Source organism: Beta vulgaris, chromosome 5 (genome assembly GCF_026745355.1).
Source record: "Beta vulgaris subsp. vulgaris cultivar EL10 chromosome 5, EL10.2, whole genome shotgun sequence".
Classification (NCBI taxonomy): Eukaryota; Viridiplantae; Streptophyta; class Magnoliopsida; order Caryophyllales; family Amaranthaceae; genus Beta; species Beta vulgaris.
In genome coordinates this window covers 64,617,232-64,639,792 of record NC_079206.1, presented here as the reverse complement: position 1 = coordinate 64,639,792, position 22,561 = coordinate 64,617,232, and the positions used below count along the sequence as shown (strand labels likewise).

Sequence of the window (22,561 nt, the reverse complement as noted above, 5' to 3'; positions counted from 1 at the left end):
GGCACAAGGCATGTGCGCTTGGCACATGGAACGTCCGGTGCTCCCCCTGCCCAGTTTTATTTGGTACCATAACTTCTGGGACATGAGCATAGCTGCTTATGCTACAAAATGTGTCTTCAAACCAAAAGGCTAATTCAATTTGGATACACCTATGTTGCTTCAGTAACTGGTCTAAGTATTCTCATACGTGAAATGCAATTACAATTTTAAGAATCATATATGACAGCACTCCACAATCACAATCATATGCAAGACTTCTGATGAGAGTTATTGCACAATTGCTCAATTGCAGGGATTCGTACTGGCACAGAGTTTTTGTAGTTCTTCTCTTGTTCTCCAGTACCATTGCAAACAACAATCTGGATAAAGAATGGAAAAATAATTACATGGTAAAGGCTATGAATATCGCCTGTTACTTATTATTTACGAATTCAAAGTAACTGCAACTTGTGACAGGCAAAACATAGTATATATTTAGGTTCACTCTATGCAATTGAGAACTCAAACAACATGCTGTGCTGATACTTTTTACCAGGTTCAACAACAACAGAAGGGAAATTCGGTTGGTTAATGGCATTCGGGAATCCTTGTGTCTCGAGACAAAGTCCAGCATGTTTCTCGTATACAGCCCCACTTTTCCCAGTAACTCCATTCACATAGTTGCCAGTGTAAAATTGCATGCCGGGCACATTAGTCCAGAGATCCAGGACCCTTCTGCTTGAAGGTTCTCTGACTCTAGCAGCATGCTTCAATCCCATCTTTTCATCTCCACAATCAAGCATATAGTTGTGGTCATAACCCATGCCAACTTGAGCAATATCCTGACCAATTCTCTTCTCTGACGTAAAATCGAACGCTGTGCCTTTAACTGGGGCAATTTCCCCCGTTGGAACTGTGTTCTCATCTACCGGGGTGTAGTGATTTGCCCATATTTGAATATGATGGTCAAGCACCGGACCTGAACTGTGCCCTGCTAAATTCCAGTATGTATGTTGAGCGAGATTGACTGGAGTTGCCTTCTTCTCGGCCACAGCTTCCATGTCAAGCCTCATAGTAGTCTTGGAGGTAAGAGTATATGTTGCAGTCACAAAAAGATCACCAGGATAACCTGTTCGACGGAAAATATGTTTTAGTATCTTGTTTGGAAATTACTACCAGTAATTAATCTTCTTCAATTTTTTAGAAGTTGCAACACTCTGACTGGTTATCACAAAAAGACCTATTAGTAAAAATTGTAAAGAGTTGATGTGTTGAAAATATGCATCTAGATACACCCAACCTCATCCTCGAGATATATCTTAATGAGTATTAGTCAAAATTTATGATCAAGGTTAACAAATGAATTTAACAAAAGTTATAACGGTTACATCTAAAGTAAGATCGAGGTAGTATTTCACATCATTACATGCACCAGATTTCACTAAGAGTTGGCAGTTTGGTCTAGGAAATTTAACTAAATATAATGTTAGCATGAGTAGATTCTTTCAGAAAGTGTTTGACATTTATACTGTCCTATTTCGCTACACAAACACAATAAGAAATTACAATTTCAAAATGCTGGTTTTTATGATTTTCAGGTAAGGGTATAATAAGGTCTATATGCTAATTGAAACCCTCTATGTGACTATGTCACACCTCAAGTAGTCTATTAATTTGGTTAGAAAGCTAGGCAGTTCATTTCTTGTGTGCATCATGATGGAGACCCTGCCAATAACCCCATTAAGACACTACTAGTAGTTCCTCTAAAGTTTTATCAAGAAGCGATTGATGCATTGCAATAAACCCCGTATATCCATTATAACCCTACTAATGCTTTTTATTAATCTCGTGTATATGTTGTCAATAATGGCATGTCTTTTATCAAAGAAAAGAAAACGTTTTGGTATGTCTTACACAAGTATTGCTAAAAGCTAAATGGTCCCAATATGCTAAATGCTAAACACACTATGAGATACAGTAGAACAGAGAAGTGAATACAGGGGAAACAAAACTCACCTTCCTCGCCGTCGTGGCTGTGATACTTAAAAGTGATGGAGGGGGTATCACTTTTCCTATATTCAGCTACATCCCAAATTTGCTTATCAAATCCCTTGTTGCCACCTGAATTGCAAAAGATCAATTATCACCTGATATAAGAATATAAGTCATCACATAAATATAATTTGTGTTACCAGGAATACGTTGTACCAGGCATTGAACACATTTTACCCATTAACTTTTCTTAACTAGACCACAGGAAACTATCCAAACAAACTATGGTCCTGTTCGCCATCCGGACCTTATGGTAAACATCACGGAAGAAAGGGGGGGGGGGGGGAAGAGAACATATTAAGTCGGTAACTTCAATATCCAAGTGCAATCATGTTAGAATTTATGCCTATCTCAGTGCTGAGATTGCTATACCATTTTTTGCGTGAGGATTGATAAATGCACAATAACATGCAACACTTAGAAATCATGAAAAGAATCTATATGTTGACCTAATCAACAAAGGACTGATACTCTCAAATGACAATAGAACTAATAAAATAAGCAACAGAATGTCATTGCCAAACATTGTCAAATGACTCATTAGTAAACAGCATCAGAAGATATATTGGTATCAATGGAAGTATAGAGATAGACCAAGTTTGAGGATCTCGCATCCCAAAAGCAAAAATTATCGTACCATGGAGACTATTTGGGGGCTTGTTCAAAGGCAAAGTATATTGTACTCCATTTAGTGTGAACTTCCCGTCCTTGATTCGATTTGCAACACGACCAACAATGCAACCATAATATGATCCAGCTCCTTGCTGAGGTACAATGATTGAAAAATTAAAGGTAAACACCTTTTAAAAAATTGAGATCAACAAGAGAGACAAACGAGGTTGCAAAGGCAAACAATTGCGTATTCACGATAGGATCAAGGTTAGCAAGATCCTAAATGCTCAGTGCTAAGGGGCCGTTTAATTGGACAAAGGATGTTAGATTTCCCAAAATTAAACTGTATTTCACACAAAGTCCATTCCTAAAATCTACTTGCATTCGAGGAATATTCAGCTTGCCTCACTTTGTGCTATCAAGAGGTTCCCACTTCCCGTATTTTTGTCAACCAAACAACTCCCTAAATGCCTGTTTCTTGTGTACAACCTGTGTGTATTTTCATGTCAATCAAACCACCACTAAGCTAAGCTGTGTAGCACGGGTACTTCTTCTAAGTCACATACTTGTACCCATACCCATACCTAATACGATATGTTGCCAGTAAAGGTTCGGGTACCCTTTCCTAAAATTTCGAAAGCTTGCCGTTTTCCATCCCCGTATCCGTCTCTGTGCAACTTAGCCACTAGGTTGTTCTAACAATACAGTAGTACCCATTCACAATTCATACTAACAATACAGTATCCGTCTCTGTGTAGCACGGGTACTTCTTCTAAGTCACTAGGTTGTTCTAACAATACAGTAGTACCCATTCACAATTCATACTATCCCATTTCTGTTAAAGCCCATAAGCCAAATGGGTCAAATCTTCCCTTTTGCACTTTTTTTTCCTGAAATATTCCCTTTTACACTTCCTCACACTTCAATTATATATTTAAAATCAAGAATTCCAATGCTCAATTGATAATTTGCAAGATGGGTAATCATATTTCATATTTAAATTTTGTCCTAATTAACAGAAATTCAACATAAAAACCTTGGAATCAATTAATTGAATGCATGCAAAAAAGGAATAAATTACCAGGTAAGGATCAACAGTGTCAAATCCCAGTACTACATCGGCAAGTTTTCCTTCAAATAAAAGATGAAAATGTGAGAAAACCCAGAAAATAAATTCAGAAGAAACAAAAATTACAAGGAAAGATGAAAACTTTACAATATTAATTAACTAAATTTACATTATGAATTCGAAAAGACGTACCATCTTTATCAGGGAGTGACAAAGAAGTGATAGTGCAGCCATAATTAGTGATTTTGACATTAATTGAGCCATTATCGAGCTCAAAGATCTCAGCTTTCTTCCCTTGATCCGCCATAATAGAGAGAGAATACAGGAATTCAAGAACAATGGATTTGTTTGAGCTTAATTTTTTCTCTATTGATTTCAGATTTTATACTATGTGCATTGAGGATTCAGATTTGAGGATAGATAATTATCTAATAAATGTTGTTATAATTTTTTTATAAAAAGGAGGTTGTTAGTAATTACTTATCGATCTGGATTGAGGTTCCACGTAATGTTGTAGACCCAACCTTGGCGTGTCAGTTAACTTAATTTCAGTTCAATTCAGTTAGTTTTCTCTCTCGGATTTCATTCGGTTCGATTCAATTCACCTCGGTTCAACCCAGTTCAGTTCAAAAGAACATAGTCTATATCTTATATTATACTCCCTCCGTCACATAATATAGTTCTAGTACTATTTTGGGGTCTTATTAGATTCACCTAAATATCCACATTTATAATATCAACTTTTTATATTTTTTACTAATACAAAATAGAAGATATAATAAGTCAAAGGTACGTGTTAGAAACTGTGCAAAAAGAAACAAGAATTATATTATAGAACGGAGGAAGTATATGCCAAGAGGTCATGAGGGGTGGATACGAAAAAATAAAAAAAGGAAACAAAAGAAAGAAATGTAATTGCCCAATTAATTTAAAAAAAATAAGAAAGATAAAAAAAAGAGGTAAAACAAAAAGAACACATTGAGAATTTACAAGACAATCAATAGTTTCCTCTCCTAAGACAATCAATAGTTTCCTCAAATAATAATTGCTTATTGCTGCGATGGTATTGTTTTGATTTTACCTATACGCAACAATATATAAAATGTATAAAGAAAAAATAAAATATAAAAATAAAGATATTGCTGCGATTTCGGCCCAAAAATTTGACTACTTAACCAGACATATGGTTGCTGTTTTTGTCAAGAACGCCAACAATATACTAAAATAATATTATTTTTTTTAAATATATTGCTACACTTCTTACTAGGAACTGCAACAATATCATTAAAAATATCTTTTAAAACAATTTAGGGTTTTGCACTCAACCCTTCTACGCCTCAAGGGATATCTAAACTTGTACTTCATCCGTTTCATAATAATCGCTAGTCGCTACACTTTCCATTGTGAGAAATTTCATATTACTCGTTATACCTTTTTTTGAGCAATAAACTCTCAATATCTCTCTCCTCAGTCCTCTCATACAGGTCCCTTTTCTTTTTACTCTCTATCTTTCTATTCTTAAAAAATTGTCTGAGAGTCCGTCAATTAAAAAGTGTAGCTACTAGCTAGTAATACGAAACGGAGGATGTAAGTTGTATCACTCACTCACGCACGCCTCTCTCCCGTCATTCAGTCCTCTCTCCTCTCCCAATCTGTCTCTCCTCTCTCGTACCCTCGTCCGGTCCTCCTCAATCACCGGCGAGGTTTCCGATAAGGTATTTCTAATTATATATCTTACATAGTCTGTAATTGATTTGGGGAATTTGGAGAAATTCAATTTGAAAGCTGAACTCTTTTGGCTCGTTTGGTAGTTGGTTATAATTTATAAATAGTGGTAACATGAATGAATTTGTATTGATCTAATTATTGGTGTTCTTGCTAGTGCAGCTTGAAAAGAAAAGACCTAGTTTTTGGGTTGCTACAAAGTTTCTAGAATGGAGGTCAAGGCTGATGGAAATTACAAGGGTCTCATTCTGCTAAAGCAAGGCGCTGAAGCTGTGAGTTATGCTTTCTTCACCTTATTTTTTCTTCTGGAATCATATCTCATTGGAAAGATGTTATATACTTCATCCGTCCTAAAATAAATAGTTCTCATTTCCTTTTTTCATGGTAGTTTATGCAGGTAGAATCTAAGAAGGATAGTAAAGTGTTTTTGTTTATTTAAATAAGATGTTGTATGAGAAAAGATGATTTTAGGAGAGAGAATGGAAAATGATTGGTGAAAGAGAATTAATTGTAACATTTTGGTTGAATAAACAAAAGAAAAAACAAAATTCAAGAAGCAAATAAGTGATGGGATACGGTTTTTTTAGACAAATTATGGGAATATGTGGAACTAAATATGGGAATGAGAACTATATTTTGGTAAACCCAAAATGGAAATGGGAACTATATTTTGGGACGGAGGGAGTAGAATTATAATTTGATTTCTCTGTTTTTCCCTATTTTTTTGATTGTTGATATATGAAGTGAGGTTGTGATTTTCTTGAACGGCCCATTTGGTGGTCGGTAATAAGTGGTGGTAGTACTAATGGTTCTGAATTTATGTGTAGTTTTTGTAAAGAATGTCTCATGTCAATGCCTTTTTGTAATAGAACTTCATTTCCAAACATGTGTTTTTCTTCCCAAATTTCTATTTGCATTGAATACCTCCTCTAAATTGGCGATGGAGAAAGATATGATGGATGGTCACATTGGGACAAGAACAAACGAGAGTATGAGACTCAGCTCAATCTGCTACTAGAAGTTAGAACCCTGTAATTATTTGTCCTTTAACTTCAAAGGAAGGTGAGTTAGGTGCTCAACGAGCCTGAAGTGATTAATCTGTTAGAGGTCTTGCTGAGTTGGAATACGTTTTGACTTCTAATGATGGTGGTGGGCTGATGGCACTTGGTTATCCTCAAATTTGTTTAAATGCATGACAAAAAAGAGGTAGTTCAGGATGAACAAGCATTACCACGGATATTGAGATGAGACTTCATGTACAAATTTATCTAAAATTGCTGTTCATTATTACCCTTTATTACCACCAATGGGGCTGTAATTTTCAAAAGAGTTTCTCTGCAGGATACATAATAGCGACAATGTAGATTTATATGCCATATATTCCTTGATAAAGTTCGTGTAGCCATCTCAATTTTCTTTTTGAGTATGCTGCATCAAACATCATCTTAAGATAATTTTATTCATTTTCAGAGAGTGTTTGAGTCAACCTTTGTTGGAAGGAGGTGTGTTGTAAAGGAACGTTTTTCCAAGAAGTATAGGCATCCAACACTGGACGCAAAGCTTACACTTAAGCGCTTGAATGCAGTAAGTTTTTCAAGGGGTAGTCTTTTGATCCCTGACTTTTCTCTTTATCAACACTAGTTGATTAGTTAGTGTTTACTGACCATGAAATTTTGGTTTCGAACAGGAAGCTAGATGCATGACGAAAGCCAGAAAACTAGGAGTTCCAACTCCAGTTTTACTCTCGGTAGACCCAGTATTGCATTCTCTTACATTCGAGTATGTGGAGGGCCCTATGGTTAAGGAGACATTCCTCGAGTTTGGCTCAAATGGAATTGTTGAAGAACGATTACAGGATATTGCAACACAGATAGGGAATTCTATTGCGAAACTTCATGATGGTGGTCTGGTACATGGAGATTTGACAACCTCGAACATGTTGATCCGAAAGGATACCAATCAGCTGGTGAGATTCTACTCTGATATTCTTTGGTTGGAAAGGAATATAAAATCCCTAAATGGGGTGAGGAGTTTATCAGGGAAAGAGCACTTAGTGATTTGTTATGTTTTACAGGTGCTTATTGACTTTGGTCTGAGTTTTACATCTGCTTTACCAGAAGACAAAGCAGTGGACTTATATGTTCTTGAAAGGGCATTGGTTTCTATGCACTCTTCTTGTGGAAACGTGGTAGGTTTATTTTTTATTCTCTCATCACTCCATGTCATATCGTCATGCAGATATATATTTTTTGAGCTTCTAACTACTAACTGAAAACAGTTTAGGCTATTGCATGTTTTCCATGGCAATATCTATATGAGATTTGTTTGGGTTTTCATTTTCTCCCCGCATCCCACATTATGTTGCTCACTTTTCTTTGGCACATAGATTAAGAAGTACTATATATAGATAGAAAAGTAAGAGAAAGCTTGGGGGTTGGCGAGATATGTAGTAAGAGGAAGTTTACTTGAAAAGACAAGTGTGCAAAAAATTTTGGACAACTAATAAAGACAAGTGTGCAAAGTAATATGGGATGAAGAGAGTAGAATTTTTTCTCCTGTTTACAGCATCTTTTGTTACTCGAGGTTCGAGAGTAGTGGTTCTTTAAACCATAGGTTTGTTCCTTTGGGTGGGGGACTGACTGTCAGGCCGTCCTATGAATGTTAAGTCAAGCTATTCAAAAGAATCAGTTTGGTTTATTTGGCTCTTCTATTTTGTTTATGGACATTTTTGTGTAGATGGAAAGAGTGCTTGCTGCATACAGAAAATCCTCAAAGCAATGGTGTTCCACTCTAAACAAGCTAGCTCAAGGTACTGCTACGGTGTAACCTGCTTTCTCTCCATCTCATCTTGATTTGCCATCGTTTTTCATAGTGTTCATGTGTTTTGCAGTGAGACAAAGGGGTAGAAAGCGCAGCATGGTCGGATAGGCTGCTGAAGAATCTTCAAAAAATCAGATTGTGTATTTTATAAGATGTATCAAGTTTTTCTATATAAGCTTGTTCAGTATTTTTTTCACTTGATTGTTTTGTCAATGTTGCAATCTGTTAGGCAGAGTTATCTAATGTTTGCAAGATGTATTAGGCATCATATTAGTGCAGAATCACTAAATATCTTACTTCAGAATCCATTTTATGCCAAGAAAAACTGAACACGATGCGAAACATATTTTCTTGTCCAGCTCGTGAAGTGTGATGCGTGCCTCGATGCATAATGTGCACTATGCGTCTATGCCGTCGGACACTTGCTGCCAATCGAACATGCTATCGGAGTATCGGTGCGAAATTAGACGAGGTGGACAAACAATAGACTCTTATACACCCTTCCGTTCCTGACATAGTTTGTTCATGAAAATTGGTTACGAGCTATAACTCAAATATGGTCGATGATCCAAACTAATTCTAATCATAAGGTGGGCCATTATTCTTTTCTATGTTGATGAACAATATGATATTTACTATTGTTGGTTTTTAGTTGCAACATATTGACTTTTATTCTTTATAATATATGAGTTTGACTATTTATGTATATTTGATTATCTATTCTTAAAAATTGATCTCTTAAATATATACAATGGTTGAAATCCAATGACATTTTATGTAAATATTTGTTTTTTCTATATTAGCAAAATAAGTATATAATACGTATAAATGTTTAAGTGTTGCAATTAAAGGACAATCAAGGTTGCACATAGAAGTATATATACACTCACTAATCATTTTCCCTCATGTTATATTTTCTTTTGGGGGCTCCTTTCGGGAATTTTATGGTAAGATGAATTTCCTGTGGGCAGCCCTTGCATAGGGCTAATCACCCTTGCCCTTCTCCTATACCTTCGTTTTTGCATTCCCCTCCACCCCTACAGTCTCCCAGCCCCCACAACCCCCCTCCTCGCACACGCTTCCCCGACAGTCCCCTCCTTTTTCTTCTTCTCCCTATTTCTCTCTTCATCCCGCTCTGTTGTGAAAATTTGAAATTCTCTCTTTTTATTTCACTGTAAATGGTGGAATCGAAATGAAATTTCGTTTCCATCATGGTGCAACCAAAACGTTTTTCGGTTCCTCCATAGTTGAATCGATTTTTTTTTGTTTCGATCGTGGTGGAATCTAAAAAATGGTCGTTTACACCATGATGGAATCAAAGTTTGGTTTGTTTCTTGTTAAAAAAAATTATGAAATTTTAATATTTTTGAAATAAAAGAAGGTAAAAAAATACAAAAATTGGAGAAAAATACAGAAGGTAATTAGTTAATACAGACGAAATTTAGTAAACTCCGTGATTTTCTTTTCTAAGAGTTATTTTTCTTGTAATCAGTAAGGATAAATACCTTATTAAATCCATACCTTTCGCATCGGTTAATCTAGTCGAGTTACATAGGCTAAGCACTTTGAAAGTGAGAGGAAATGTAAGCGAATTCCACTCCAAAAGTGTTCCACGCCATAGCTTTCCCGCCATAATCAATCTCTTCCCTTCAAAAAAAAATCCCCAAAATCCAAAAAACCTAATCATTCCATCCCTTCAAAAAATTCTCAATGTCAAATCAAACAAACAGAAATCCACCAAACAAACAACCTTCAATCAACCCAAATTTGCCCCTTAATTTCCATTTCAAACTCTTCGCTTTCGATTTAAACTCATTAACTCCATCCCATTCTCTCTCCTCTTCTTCTTCTTCACGCGACCCGAATTTCTTCCTCCGCAAAGGTGTACCGGTTTCACGGGTCGAAGTATTCGGAGTTGTCGTAACCCGGGACTTCAAACCCGACAAATTCCTTAGGTTTTCTATTGATGATGGTACTGGTTGTATCCAATGTATTCTATGGTTAAATCAGCTCACTTCTTCCTACTATTCACGCCGTCGCACATCAGATGTTCAAGTAATTGCTGAAATGGCGAACATTCATTCTAGCCGGGTTGAACTCGGCTTTAATGTTCGGGTTCGAGGCAAGTTATCGGGTTTTCGAGGTTCAATTCAGGTTACTGTGGATGATGTGGTGGTAGAGAGGGATCCGAATCACCAGATTTTGCATATGTTGGATTGTATTAACTTGGCTCGGAAGCGGTATGATGGTCTGTCTTGCAAGAAATGAGGGTAATTGATTTCTCTTGAAGCTCATTTTTATTGTTATTGAATGATTGGCTTGTATGACTGGGCTGACAATTGACATGGGGAAATACTAAATCATATGCTATTATTCATTTCATATGAGTTGTATAAGCCCACATTAGTACATACACATGTCCGTAAGAAGAGAACCATACTCATGATGAACATGAAGGACTATATCATGAACACAAAGACCAATACCAATGAACATGTACCAACTAGAGATGTACATATGTTCATTTGGATTATTATCCAAGTACATATGTTCATTTGACTTGCTATCCATGTACATATACGCAGTTACGCACCATGCTCTATATACTAGTGTGTGTGCACCAACTAAGCAGACTAAGCTTTGTTGTATAAGGGATGTGCTAGAATGCTACTAGCTTCGAAGTTTATACAAGGACAGGATGGATGATGCCGAATTCAAGCTGGTTTAGCTAGGACCCAGTCAACTTAGATGTTTGCTTTATAAAGTTAGCATAGAGGTTGTGTCATTTGTCTTTTAAGGTAACATATGATTGCTTAGGAGTCATGTCCATGGCCCTAAAAATATAATGGTTAGTGCGAATGGTCTAGAATCTTAAGCCTGAACCATCCCTTTTTGCGTTCTTGGTGTTGTGGCGTGCTGAATGATGCTTAGGGAGATATCCTAGAAAGGGAGTAATTTTATTGGAGGCTCAAATTTTTGCATATTGATACTATCTAATGTGAGGATTGTGATGGGAACCATTTTAGCCAAGGCAATGAATATGCATATGCATGATATGATGGGACATCCGAAATAGTTAGCTTATGATAGGCGTTAAAAAGAGTGGTATTTATTTTTTAAAATAAATGAGGGTTTCTATGGCTAACATGAAAGAATTTTGGACATCCGAAATAGTTAGCTTATGATAGGCGTTAAAAATAGTGGTATTTATTTTTTAAAATGAATGAGGGTTTCTAATGAGTTTAGGCTCCTGAACCTACAAATGAAATTCTACAAGCCTATAAGTCCTTGAAAGTTTACTTTTACGGCTCATGTAACCAAGTAATGATATCTTAGGTTTAAGGTTATAGAGGGAACCTGTTTACAAACCTTAAGAAAATAGGTAAGATGTAGTAATCACCCGTCATTCAAAGGCCTTAACTGTGTGTCAATGAGCGCCAGAGAGGAGTTCACTAAAAAATTGCACGATATAGTTATTGCTCATTCTGTAAGGTCAGGAAGCATCTTCACCAGCACCAAGGACAAATGGAGCTAGATCTCTCCCGACTCCTAAGCTATAAGTTATGGATCCTGGATATAATGATTCTAAGGAGTATGAACATCCTAAACAAGTCCATTTTGATTTTCGAGGGCTTGGTATACCACGTTGTAATACTGATTAAGACAATCTCAGCACTGTTGCAAAGGATTTGTTTCCTGAACCATGAAGCGCACGATTGTGCTATACAATTATGCCATATGATAATATAGGATGAAGAGTAAGTGGTTACAAAAGTATGCTTGTGAGGAATTAAATTCCGATACCATCCGCCGTCCTCTCCCTACCCCCGCCCGCAAAAAATCAGCTATAATACAAGGTTATTTTATATGAGATCAGGAAAGTTTTGTTCCATGCTTCATAGACCGCGAAATTATGCCCAAGGTTTTAGAAGGATTCTTGGGTGATTGTTCGAGGACAACCTTAGTTACTCTTAGAGACTTCCAAATCAAACACTCAAATTGAATATCCTTGCTAAATTTGATGTAAATTCTAGGCAATTGCTCAGTTTTTTCCCTTCAAAATTAAAGCTTTTACTTAAGCTAATGGCAACATCTTAACAAGTGTTAGTGGAAGGACCCGAAGGGTCATTGGTGAGAAACATAATATTAGGAAGAATTAAATTGGATCCGTGAAACCCCATAATGAATGGTTATAGTTCTTACTATGTGGTTCAGTACAAGCAACAATATTGGGAAGAGTTGATTGGAATATTTAGAGCATGTATGGTTCATGATTTTCGGGCTTCAAGAAATGGAATCAATTACCGATTCCCTTTCTTTTTGTTTGGTTCAACCCCTTATCAATCTATTACCATTACTTGGTGGTAATGGACTCCCCTAAATTGTTACCTCTCCCTCCCCCTCGAGTAACAAAATACCTTATTTGGTGGTAATAGTTACCATTCCATTTCCATTCTATGGCTTGAACCAAGCACCTAATAAAGATAACCATTATTGTTACCATTCTTCTCCTCTATTTGTTTCCATTCTCTTTCCATTCCATACCTTAAACCAAACGACCCTAAGATTGTAAGGTAAAGGGTATCCTAGTGATCTAGGGTAACGTCTGAACAAGTTAATGTGTAAGTGTGGAGCTTGTGGTGGTTTTCTTTATTGTTCGAGGGCATTGCACAAAAGCGTCTATTGGAAATCCTAAAAGTAGTTGTTTGGGGAATAAGGATTCAACTAGAACTTAATATATGAGGTTCGAGGACATTATGATGAACTTTGACAAAAAATTGTATAGGGAATTGGGAGTCAAAACCACTTCAAATCCTAAAGAGACTTAAAGTTATTTGTAAGGATTTAGAACTTGAGAAACCTGCCAAACATGTTTGATCAAAAAATAAGTAAACAGGGTTAGGTCCTTGGAGCCTTGGAGGTCCTACGATTACATCGTATGAAGATATAACATTGCATTTTGAGAATCTATATTAGGTTAAATGTCATGAAATTGAACGTTTGAGTAATATTAGAGAAAGTTAGAATCTCCAAAAGGCTGAAACCTCATTGCTTCATGGCGTGAAGGTATTTAAGCCTTTAAGGAGACATTGGTGGAAGAAATACCCTCAGCAAAAGATGAGATACAAATTTTAATGTTTAAATATTAAGATTGATCTTTAGAGCAAGCTTAAGGAGCACTACTTTCAATTGTTCTAGGGAAGTGAGGGGTTGGAAGGAGTGTGCTTCCTTTTTTTTCATTTCAAATCTTACCAATAGTTCAGAGATTTGGTTTATTATAATGGAAAGGAAAATGGATTCCTCCAATTTCTTTCTCTTCCCGTATTTCATATCCAAACGAGGGTAAATAGATCCCTTCTTCCTATCCTCCCCTTTCCTCCTAATTCTCTCATTTATACTCACTATGAATGTTCATGTAGAAATACCTAAGGTTCAAAGGAACTATTGAACTTGTAAGACAAAGGACCTTAGAGAATTAGAGCCCTCAAATAAAGGCTCTAACTTATGCTATATGATTTTCTATGAAGGGGCACCTTTTTGGAGTCTCGTATCTACTCAAGGTTCAAGGAGCTATAGGTGATCTTAAGGCGATAGTTAATTTTTCATTCAAAGGACCTCTGCAGAAAGCTGACAGAGAATTGAATCTAAGTCTCTAAACCTCTATAGAAGCTATAGAAAACTGTCCCATTAAGTTCAAGGTGCTACGTGGTATTGAATACGGTTAAGGACACTATCAAGAGAAGTTATAATCGATCCTATAGGCCAAAAAGTGGAGGCCACAACACAAGCTATAAGGGCATGTATAAAAACACTGTATAAAGCTTCTTTCTCCAATTTAAGATGCGAAATTGTGATGTCCAAGGGTCTTGGTCACTAGGGACTGTCATTCAGAACTTTAAGGAGGTGATGGCATTTGGAACACATTATGATAAACTCATGCCACATGATAAAATGGAGATCTCATTATTTCATTTTCTTAGCAGGAATTTCCTGAAACAATTGCCTTCAGAAAGCTGAGCTCCAAGTGCTGGTATGTAAAATTTATGCTAAGGACATTCTGCTCAAAGAATATTCTAGAGGTGGGACTGAACTATTCTGTGCCCTTTGATTCTCGAAGGTCCATGATTGTTGCCATGTTTCCTGCAGGCTCTTATATGGTGAAAGCACCCTTTGAGTTAGGGTGGGATATGTTTTTGTTAAACTACTTTTATCCCACATAATATATATTTTGCATATTTCCTCTTTATACTAAAGATGCTATTAAGCGTGGACCTTATTAAGGTAGGAACTGAATTGAATATTAGATCTCTGACATGTTCTGGGCTCTTCGAAAGAATTGTATCTTGTAATTCTTGTTAGTGGTTATGCGGAGGAATCAGTTCTTCTAGCTAAACATTTGGCAGAATCTTTTAATTGAGACACATAAAAGGGAAACTATGTAGTTAAGAATAAAGACCACTTTTAGCTCTCGCTGGTGGTCTTTGTATATCAGCCCTGCTAACAGTTCACCTATCACAGTTGTCTAGTGATCAGAGTTGGATTTTTGACGGGATTTGAGCTTGTTACTGTAAATGGTTTATGGGTTGGCACACAGTAAGGTCGAACAAGCAAGGTTATAGTGTGTATTTGATGAAGGATTGTTTTCAACTAATCTTATTTTTATAACAGAGTGGTAGCACCTGCAAAATGTTGTAACTGTTTGGTCCTCATGCAAAACAATTTTCGATATTGTGTGCACAATTAAATATTCTATGAAACAATACGATATATAAGTAGCTGTTTCCTGATTGTGTTGTTTGTCTGAGGGTGTATCTCTTTCCATTGTACTCTGTTACATGATTCTTTAACTTGTGATTAAAGTGGACGAGATATAATAGCTTACTTGAATGGTTTGCGCTTATTTTGTTGACTGCGAAGTAGTAGATGCTTGTTGCACATCAGATCTAGGGTCAAGTAGAAACAGCCCCTATGTGGGGTTAATGTATCCAAACTCCTTGCCTCACTCAAGCTGCAATCCTTTTTAGGGGAATCTCAGTAAAATATTGATATCAATGTTGATGTGCATTTCTTTAGAGAGTGTCTGAATTCAATCAATACTTTCCGTTTGTTGTATGACTGAATTTATGTCTTTGAGTAATGGGTGTAGTGCAAATTGATATTCTTGGAATCTCTGTTTGATGCACATTGTCCTTACAGCTTCTTCAAAGTGCATGCATCTGTTTAAAATCGATTGAACATGCACTTAGATTACTTAGCATTCAAGATTTAATGCACAGGAAATAATCCAACCATATGCAGCTAGCAGAACCTGATCAAGACGTACATATAGGATTTTGATCGGAAAAGAAGTTCTTAAGGGGAGAGGTTAGTCATGATCTTGAACAGGATTTTCTAATCTTATTTCATGTTTTTCCCTTGTAGCTTTACTTGTTAATGTAAGAGTGTATCAGTGTAGTACTTCACTATTTATGAAAAATGATGGTTTGCAACTCAACCAGCCTGTTATTTTATAGATTCTTCTTTGCATGACCAATACTTGAGCATAATAGCCTACAAGTTGCCTAAATGATAATTGGGTTTGTAATTTTGTGATTAGTTGCTTTCTACACTTTGATCAGGGCCTAGTTCTTGGATGCAATACATTTATGGATAATTTAGGTTAGCTCATGCAGGAATTTAGAGCTTCAAATTAATTCTGAGAGCATTTCTGACAGGTAGGCCTTGGGGAATACTAGTACAGGGTAGACATACTGCTAAAGAGTGCTGCTGCATTATTGTACCCTTCTTTGAAGCACAAGGACGAGAATTTTAATATGATAGCAGAACATTTTATTGATCTGTCTCCTACTTCTATCCTCCATCAGTTTTCCAATTGGGTTTATTGTTTATTAAAGAAATTGTGTCTATGGATCTTTTCTAGGAGGGATGAAGGAAATGCTTCCTTCTAATGATTACATGTATAAGAATTCCATATTGTATGGGTAGGTGAACTTGCTGAACTATTGGTCAAGTTGTTTAGTCTGCATCTCATCCTCTAGTTTAAACCCATCTACTAAAAACCCTTTGCGCACCTTATTCTCTGACATGGCTAGTAATTCACATGCTGCCACTTAAATTTCCTTTTTAGCTTAATGATCAATCAATTTTCTCTTTCTTTTTTTCATCATGAAAGATTATGAGGGGATATATCTTCTGCCTATTGCTTACAGTAATATAGAAAGCTTTTCCTATATAAATTCTCCTTGTTGTCCGAGGTGGTAAACTTTTTAATGTCTATTAGTTTTGTATAAGAGAAAATTCATGGAGGAGTGATAAGAGATAGGAGGGTTGTCGACCTCACATGCTGTGAAGTTACCAAAACATCCTTTCGAGATATACAAAATCTAGTTAAGTGAAATTTAACAATCTACGTACCCATACTCAAACTAAGTTTATTGACTTTGTTTCTCAGAAGTTAGCAATAGGTCATACTAAGAGGGTTTTTAGTATAATTAATGTAAACGGAATAGAAAGAATTTGGATAAGGAGGGAAAATGGAAACAATAATTATTACTTTTAATAGTTGTTTGTTGTCCTAGTGGAAGGGAAACAATTGAGAGGTTTATGTTTGAGTAAGGAAATGTAATTTGTTTCTACTAGTTTGATAAGGATAACTAATAAGGGGATTATGTTTCTCTCCAAAAACGATATTCGTTATTTAACACTCATACCAAACAGTTAGAAATCGAAATGCTTATTATAATTTGTTTCTTACATCAAAATTTCCCATACCGAACACTTAACACCCTCTAAGTCTATTGACTTAGTTTCTAGAAGTTAGCAATAGATCATATTTTCGTGGCACATGGGACTTCTGATGAGAACCCCACAATTACAATTTACAACAATGTCAAATGATAAGGGTGGTACCTTAATGTTGTACTCCCTCGGTCCTCCTCCTTAAGTTATCTTCTCCTTTATCTTGTCATTCTCTAATATACATCTTTAATTACTAATATTACTTTGTATCATATTAAATTTGTCACTTTTCTTGGCATAAAAAATAAGAAAGCTGAGAGATTCATAGGGAAAAAAAAAGCTAACTCATGTGATAAAAGAGAGAAGAGTAAATGAATTCCCAATAAGGTAAAGATGCAAGTGTTAAAAGGTTATTGGAGAACATCTATTTCTAACACTAGATGTTAAGTTTATTAAACAGTGGAGTATCTTTGATTTTGTATGCTTAAAAATTGTTAGAACTTGATACTCCAAAAATATACATCGAAATGAATGTTAGAAGATCATATATGACTATGTCTGACCTATGCAATATAAGAAATAAAAAATAAATATAGTACTCTTTTGTGAATACTTCTCAAAAGAACATTATATAATAGTTTCACATCATAAATCATTGTGTATAAGATTAGGATATTGGTTGAAGTTTAAAATCTTGACCCTAAAAAGTCAAATGTGGCATATTTTTGTAAAGAGAAAAATAATACCTATTTTTTCATAACTTAAGATAAAACTTAGATATTTTAACGGGTTAATATAACAGTGTTTATATATGAAACAAGAATATTTTACTGCTAATTTAGGCTAGCATGAAAGATATGCACAACTCTTGATCATAAGCTATACTTCCTCCGTTCCATAATAAGTGAAACACTTACTATTTTAGAACGTTTCAAAATAAGTGAAACATACCTTAAATGGATAAAAGAAAGTGACAAAATGACAAGAGTGCCCATCACAAACTTGTGTTGTTTGCTTTTCTCTCTCCTACTTTTGATAATAAAAAGGGTATTTTATGACTTTTTGGCTTTTGAAATTGATGTTTATTAAATCTTGTGTTCAATCCCTATGTTTCACTTATTATGGAACGGAGGAAGTATATGATTTTGCACTTGTGCAAAGTCAAACTGTTAACAGTCACAAATTAAAGGTAACCATGTAGTTTAAGCCTTGAGACTCTGGAGTACATGTTTACATGATTTGATGGGTCAAAAAAAGATTTCAAAGTGCTCTCTCTTCACATTTCATAAGATACAAGTCCCAAGTAGCCACGTTAATTGGGTCAGTGAACTATACTTAGGTCCAATCCAACATTTGAGGTGATTTTATGTTAGTTAAACATTAGGTTTTGTCGGTCATAAATTCATAATGACATGCTGAAAAAAATTCGTTATTGACTATATCAGTAATGCTATCTTCTTCTTCTTCTATGGCTTGTAATTCTTTGTTTAGTGCTGCAAGATTCCACTATCTTCCATATAGGCCTGATATGATGTCATCAGATCAAGAGTCTTTGTTTGCTAATGGGAATATTCTAGGATGAATAATGAATTTGGGATTTTGATGCAATCACATTGGAGAAAGATTATAGTGACATTTCATTCTGTAGTGCAATATGATAAAAGAGGGTTTTATAGATAAACTTACTATCTGTGTGATAAGGTCATGTATTTTTTGGAGCTTTGACTCATGAATCTTTGATTATAGACAAAATTTATATGTGGGTATGCCAAAATCAGTACATGACTGTTATATGGTCTAAAACAGGATTTGGGTACTTTAATCAGGTTTTTTTTTTTCCCTTCACTATCCAGTCCTGAACTTTGCAGGTGTTATAAGGGAACTTTGACAGGCCATTTTTGTTGTGTTCTATTTGTTTTGGTCATTTTATTCTGAACTAGGATTAGTAGGGATGATAGGTGTGTTTTGTAAAGTTTTGAGGTGTGCTTTATAGGGGTATTTGGAAAAGAACATGTAAAAAATCGGAGAAGGTTGTAACCTTGTAGGAACATTTCGAAGTTACAGGGAGTGGTTATCTGTGTGAACGTGTAATTTGTAGTAAGTGCAAAATTTATCATGTCCTATGTTCTTGTAAACCAAGCATTTACCGGTATCCCTTATGTCAAAAGGACCTTCTTCCAAAGTACAAAGAAGGGGAGTGAGGATTCGAACTTGTGACCTATCGTTCACAGCACCTCAATCTTAATCACTAGGCCACGACATCCTTGATATTTTTTTAACTAATCTAAAAGAGAACCTAACTATATTATAGTAATCAACGAAGAGAAATAGTAAAATTCATTCTGGTTGTGTGGGAGGATTTAGGGATCGTGAGCCCTTTCACACACCCTTCTATTATCAAAATATCTCCATACACTAACCTTTTTTGTATAAAAATAAACTCCTCTATGCATAGATGATTTATACAATTACTATGAGTGATGTATAATTCCCCGAAGATTAAACTTTTAGTTCACAAATACAAAGAAGTGTTGTCAACAATTAGTGGAAATTTTAAGTAGAAATCAAAGGGATGTATCTTCATGTTGTCAAATGCCAACAAAATTATAAATCACACTATCAAGCATATATTTTTCTATAATGGCTACTCTTGGAGAAAGTTGTGGAATTTTTTAAAAATATTTGAAGAAAGATCTACCCAGATGCCGCAAGAATTAAGATATACATTTTGAAGGTCTTTCAAAGTCCGTATCGACCACTAGGATTAGTAAAACTTGACTAACTTCTAAGAAGTTTTTTTTAATTGCACGTATAATCCCTCAGTAATTATCAATCTAAATATCTAATATATACTGAAACGCCAGAATTTGATTTCTTAATATTAGAATTCACATAATTATTCGAATACCAAACCTTGAAAATATCCTTTAAAATTAGTCATACTATCAATATTTAATTTAACTTAATCTTCTTTAGCAAGAAGAAATAATCATATGATGTCAGATGCTCATGGAATACATATTATGGAAGGGAACATAGATAAAGATAGGTTTTTATATGATTATCTTCTGGTGTGTTATAGTTATAGATGTTTTATCTTTAGGGTTTCAAATTGAAAGGGGGACATTGTTCTCCCATACTGTGACAGCATCTGTTCTACACAAAATGTTACTGGTAAATGTAATACATACCGTATACAGTACAAAGTTAAGAGTTACATGTTGGATGGATCCATCAAAATTAATAAAAAAGGTTACATGTTGGAGAATACAAGACATCTTTGTCCCATTTCTGTCACAATTTTTTTTTTTGCAGCTGCAGATTTTGCTTTGGAAATTGCTTCAAATTTCAGTTTATTTGTTTTTGTTTAAGGGGTTGTCTTGTAAGAGATCGCCTATTTTTAACTTAAAATTAGACAATGGTAAGTCCAATATTAAAAAGAGAATTAGCCTAATAGTTACTAGGTGACTAGTTTGATTCATTTAGTGACTAGGTCTACTTTTATATTAAAATTAGACAGTCTCTTTTAATCATTTTTGTTTAATTAATGGTTTTTTTTCTGTTGGAAGAAAGAGGAAATCAGGAAATAAAAGCCTTACTTGTTGGCTTTGTCTTAACCAATGTAGGCTTACTGTTGGAAGAAAAACTCAGAAGCCAAAATGGCAATGCCAAATGGCCTAGCAGCTTTAAATTTGATGTTTGACACATTTTGTGAAGAGAGAAAAGAGAGTTTTGGGCCGGGCCGGGCTGGGCTGGGGTTGTTTTGTTTTTGTAAAAGCTGAAAACTGAAAAGGCAAAAAGAAAGAGGTAAGAGAGGAACAGAAATTCTTGCTTACAGTTACAACTAACAATTACAAGAGGAGGAAATGCTTTGCTCAAAGTACAATATCAAGGATCATCCCTTTGACTGCTTCTCTTAGTCTAGTGGAAAATCAATTAGTACTGGGAAAGTTTGTTCTTTTTGGATGTTTTATTTTTGTTTTTGGAGGTGTTTGGTAATTTTGAAGAGGCAATAGAAGTTGAGAATGATTTGCTCGATTTATGAAATAGGAAATGGGAAATAGGAAATTTCTATTTTGATTACTCTAGTTTGTCCCAAAATAAGAGGTTGTGATCTTTTGCATTAGACTGAATCAAATTGAATTATAGCTGTGGTAGAAAAATTAATTGAATTGAATCAACTGAATTTATTTGAACTGAATTAGATTTTCCTTAATTCAGACAGAAGAGAGCCTAACAACTCATTCTCTTAAATTTCAAAGATAGATAATATAGTTTTTTTGTCTCAATTTTACAATTTCATGTTAAAAAGAAGGTTGAAATTTTAACCAATGATCCAAAAAGAAGTTAGTGTTTTTTGAACTTTCACATCATACTAGAATATGTTTTTTTATGAAAATCATTTTATACTGAAAATATTTTACACCGACTCAAATTGAACCTTAGTTATTATTAAATCATTTCTACTTATAAAAATAATAATATCCCATATAATTATATTGTAAGTTTATCTCAATTACATCCACTTTTATTCACTTTATCATCCTACAACCTTTTACAACATGGCTAAATGAGAATTTCTAGTTTTTAGCTTTTAGAAGAAGCCTTCAGGCTTCAGCAACTATAATAACTAACAATAATGTCCATTATGAAATTATTCAGATTTAAGGAGGTTAAATTATCAAAGGAGGTTAATAAATACCAATATGGTTGAGTATCCACTAATGAAGAGCCATATGATGGTGTATTGATTCCTCACTCCACTTTTAACTCTACTTTGGTACTTGAACTGATTTTAAGGGCAGGTTATAGCCAAATTTGGGTTCTTTTGTTTTTCAATCTATCCATTTTGGGTACAATTCTTGTGGTTGAAGACTGAAGAGATGAGTTCCATCACGTTGCCAAAACAATACTTGACATGATGTGGCTTTCCTATCAATCAAAATTCAAAGGCATTAATTTGAGGATGGCTTACCTACAAGTCATGTAACCAGTTGTGGAATGGATTGAAGAAAAATATGGCTAAGCATTAAACTGTTTGTTACCAAAGAAAAAGAGAAAGAAGCGAGGGCAACTCATTTTTAAAATGTATATTTTTCTCACTTAGTGGATAACAAATAATTTGGTATTTAGCTATTTTCATTGGAACGCCTAGATCTTAGATGCATAGTCAGATGTAGAAAAGAAATGATATCCTCAATTCATCACAAACTCCATATTATTTGGTGTTTAGCTATTTTCATTGGAAAATCATTAGTCGAAACGTCTAGATCTTAGATGCATAGTCACATAGATCTTAGATGCATAGTCACATGTAGAAAAGAAATGATATCCTCAATTCATCACAAACTCCATATTATGGTTCATAAATAAGAGTAATTATGTCCTTTTCTAGATGTTTACGTGCATAACAATTAGCCATCAAAAATCAATAATTTATGCTAAGTCGAAATTATGACATACATGACGGTCTCAATTGTTTATTACTTACTCTGTTCTATATCAATGGCAAGATATATAGTTTTACACTTTCCATTACACAAATCTATATGTAAAAATTATTAA

At 34.9% G+C, this 22,561-nt stretch overlaps 3 protein-coding genes across 18 annotated transcripts; 2 read left to right on the top strand and 1 right to left on the bottom strand.

Annotated features, from left to right (window-relative positions):
* Positions 1–360: 360 nt before the first annotated feature.
* On the bottom strand, positions 361–4,159 carry LOC104894535 (uncharacterized). The gene is made up of 5 exons (XM_010680791.4): positions 3,905–4,159; positions 3,725–3,774; positions 2,669–2,795; positions 1,996–2,100; positions 361–1,108 (listed from the first exon to the last, which is right to left on the bottom strand). Exons 1-5 carry the CDS (start codon positions 4,017–4,019, stop codon positions 486–488), a joined length of 1,020 nt encoding a protein of 339 aa, XP_010679093.1. The 5' UTR covers positions 4,020–4,159; the 3' UTR covers positions 361–485.
* Positions 4,160–5,273: 1,114 nt separating this feature from the next.
* Positions 5,274–8,963, top strand: LOC104894534 (uncharacterized). Of its 4 annotated transcripts, XM_019249771.3 has the most exons (8): positions 5,274–5,427; positions 5,600–5,709; positions 6,908–7,021; positions 7,125–7,403; positions 7,512–7,625; positions 8,174–8,246; positions 8,328–8,411; positions 8,617–8,963. In XM_019249771.3, the coding sequence occupies exons 2-7, from the start codon at positions 5,647–5,649 to the stop codon at positions 8,363–8,365; spliced, it is 681 nt and encodes a 226-aa protein (XP_019105316.1). In that variant the 5' UTR covers positions 5,274–5,427; positions 5,600–5,646; the 3' UTR covers positions 8,366–8,411; positions 8,617–8,963. The 4 variants fall into 4 exon arrangements, with proteins under 4 accessions (XP_019105316.1, XP_010679092.1, XP_019105317.1 ...); XM_010680790.4 differs by having other exon boundaries at positions 8,328–8,963; XM_019249772.3 differs by having other exon boundaries at positions 5,292–5,427; positions 5,595–5,709; positions 8,328–8,963.
* A 634-nt stretch (positions 8,964–9,597) lies between these two features.
* Positions 9,598–21,168, top strand: LOC104894533 (CST complex subunit STN1). 13 transcript variants are annotated; one of them, XR_007274026.2, is made up of 4 exons: positions 9,599–10,527; positions 14,242–14,288; positions 15,535–15,622; positions 18,850–20,583. XR_007274026.2 is itself a non-coding variant. In XM_048643988.2 (3 exons), the coding sequence occupies exon 1, from the start codon at positions 9,968–9,970 to the stop codon at positions 10,523–10,525; it is 558 nt and encodes a 185-aa protein (XP_048499945.1). In that variant the 5' UTR covers positions 9,599–9,967; the 3' UTR covers positions 10,526–10,527; positions 14,242–14,288; positions 15,535–15,752. The 13 variants fall into 13 exon arrangements, 3 of the variants coding, with proteins under 3 accessions (XP_048499947.1, XP_048499946.1, XP_048499945.1); XR_007274025.2 differs by lacking the exon at positions 18,850–20,583 and adding an exon at positions 15,973–16,412; XR_007274031.2 differs by lacking the exons at positions 14,242–14,288; positions 18,850–20,583 and adding an exon at positions 20,623–21,168 and having other exon boundaries at positions 9,598–10,527; positions 15,557–15,622.
* Positions 21,169–22,561: the final 1,393 nt, after the last annotated feature.